Genomic DNA, 2,492 nt, shown 5'->3' with positions numbered 1-2,492 from the left:
AAAACCTATACTAAAGCGGTTGAATTCTTCGACCAAAGCTTTACAACTAGACCCCAGAAGTGCTTATGCTGCTCAGGGCGTAGCAATTGCACTCGTCGAGGACAAAAAGGATTTCAAAACTGCGCTTTCTATCTTTCGTGAAAGTACGTGACACAGTCAAGGACCCAAGTGTATTCATCAATCTTGGTCATATATTTGCGGAACTGCGACAGTATACCAAGGCTATTGAACATTACGAGGCTGCTTTGACGAAAGATCGAGCTCACGATAGTCACATCCTAACTTGTTTGGGACGAACGTGGTTGTCGAAGGGAAAAGCTGAGAAGAGCTTATCAGCGTTCAAGAGTGCCCTTGATTATTCATTGAAGGTAAATCACTTTTTTAACATCCAATCTTTCAATACTAATCCTTCATAGGCTCTCGAGATTACACCTGACCAAGTTCACTACAAGTTCAATGTTGCATTTGTACAACTTCAACTAGCAACAACGATTTACAATCTACCAGAAACCCGAAGATCCCTTGACGAAGTCAAAGGTGCAGCCAAAGGTCTAGAGGATGCCATTGAAGCACTTGATGCTATTGCCCAGCATCCTAGTCCACCTTACCCTAAACACGACATTGAGCAAAGAGCCAACATGGCACGGAATACCATGCGTCGTCAATTAGAACGTTCAATACAGGCCCAAAAAGAATACGAAGAAAAGAATGCTTCGAAAATCCAGGCAGCTAAAGAACAGAGAGAAGCCGAATTAAGACGCAGGGAAGAGGCGCGTGAGGCGGCTGAAAGGGCCGACCTTGAACGTAAAGCAAAGATTGCGGAAGAGCGACAAAAGATTGCTGAGAGAGATCGTGAATTGGCACAAGCGAGAGCTGCTGATGACATTGCTAGAGAAGCTGCGGAAATGACGACCGATAGTGAGACGGGTGAGAGAGTGAAGCGAAAGAAGATTCCAAAGGGAAGATCAGGGGGTGGAAAGCGTAAAAAGAAGGAGGATGGAGTTACCGAGGATGATGATTCAGGTGCTGAAGAAGGCGGTAGATCACAAAGAAGGAGTAGAAAAGCTAGGAGGGGTAGTGGAAGTGATGAGGAGAAGCCAAAGACGAAGAAGAGGAGATTGGCTAAGAAAGGAGGGGAAAAGAAAGAGGAGAGTAAATACAAGAGTAGTGAGATTGTGGTGGAAAGTGACAGTGATGGGGATGATGGTGCTGAAGAGGTAAGGAAAGCAATGGAAGGAGAGACTGGAGGAGATAAAGATGTGGAGATGGGGGGCCAAACTACTAGTCAAGTCAATGCGGCAGGTGGTGATAGCGATGAGGAAGAACAAGTCGTCAAAAGCACGAGGAAGAGCAGAAGGGGTGTTATTGAAGATGATGAAGACGATGATGACAATGCCGATGCTAATCCTGGCGCGGCGAATCTACAAGATGATTCTCCGGGAACAGTAAACGAGGATGCTGATACACCAATGACGGGGACGGCGGCAGGAAATAATGATGAGTAGATTTTACTCGTACTTGTGAATCTGAATCTGAATCTTAAATCTGAATTTGAATTTGAGTTTGAGTTTGAGTTTGAGTTTGAGTTTGAGTTTGAGTTTGAGTTTGAGTTTTTGCGCGAGAGTGCTGCGAGGATACACATGAGATGGTTGAGTAGACTTGATTGATACTTGATAAAGCCGAGAGAGATATCACATCATGCATTTAACTGATTGGGAAGGGAAGGGAATAAGGAAAAAAGAATTCGTTTGAACTGTATATGTATATTAGAATGAATAAATGAATGGATGAATATTGGAGGGTGAAGAGAATATAATTAAAAGTTGATGTAATAATATTTGATATTTTTTCTAAAAGGGGAGTTTTTTAATGGTTTGTGATGGGATATTTATCTAGTATTTATTTAGTATTCATTTATAATAAGAGAATAAGAGAGTAAGAAATAAATAAGAATAGAAAAGTAAATATTTAATTTGTATAATATTCTGAATTTACGTTACGTAGTAACAGTCAACCTGTCCATATGAGCTTAGACCCCGTGGAAAAGCAAACCGATTCACATACAAAATTGTATGGTAATCGGTTCGTAGAGTCTCCCCACCTTCAGCAAGCACAGACATATAGTCTGATCCAAGTCACGTGATGGACCCTGCATATTCAGGGATACGAATCGTAGGTCCATACGAATCGAAGGTCCACAAACTCTCAGGATCCAAGAGATCCAATGGAGGACGAAGGTCTACATAATCAGGATGGTTTCCTTTGTGTAGAGCTTCGTGCTCAAGATCAATCATTTAGTATATCCTACTATTAGTTACGAATTGCATATCATTATTGTCATTACTTAAGTCCCTGCTTGACGCCTAGTTATAAACCACCTCGAGAGCCTAGAGCACTTCCACGTGATCTAGACGGCAAAACTCGTAACAATTTAAAACTTAAAATTTAAAATTAATTTTTATTATTTATTAATTAACTACTTTTATGTATTA

The 2,492-nt window shown here is 41.1% G+C and overlaps 1 protein-coding gene across 1 annotated transcript in view; it reads left to right on the top strand.

Moving 5' to 3' along the window:
* SS1G_07016 (hypothetical protein) overlaps positions 1–1,505 on the top strand; it is a gene marked incomplete at both ends in the record, with an annotated part of 3,768 nt that extends 2,263 nt beyond the window's left edge. Inside the window, 3 exons of the mRNA XM_001591520.1 lie at positions 84–143; positions 337–368; positions 417–1,505. Coding sequence (XP_001591570.1) covers positions 84–143; positions 337–368; positions 417–1,505 — 1,181 coding nt within the window. The remainder of the gene's footprint in view (positions 1–83; positions 144–336; positions 369–416) is intronic.
* Positions 1,506–2,492: the final 987 nt, after the last annotated feature.

The sequence above is a fragment of the Sclerotinia sclerotiorum genome, genomic scaffold (genome assembly GCF_000146945.2).
Source record: "Sclerotinia sclerotiorum 1980 UF-70 scaffold_9 genomic scaffold, whole genome shotgun sequence".
NCBI classification, from domain to species: Eukaryota; Fungi; Ascomycota; class Leotiomycetes; order Helotiales; family Sclerotiniaceae; genus Sclerotinia; species Sclerotinia sclerotiorum.
The sequence above is the reverse complement of the archived record's forward strand: the minus strand, read 5'-3'. Positions and strand labels throughout refer to the sequence as shown.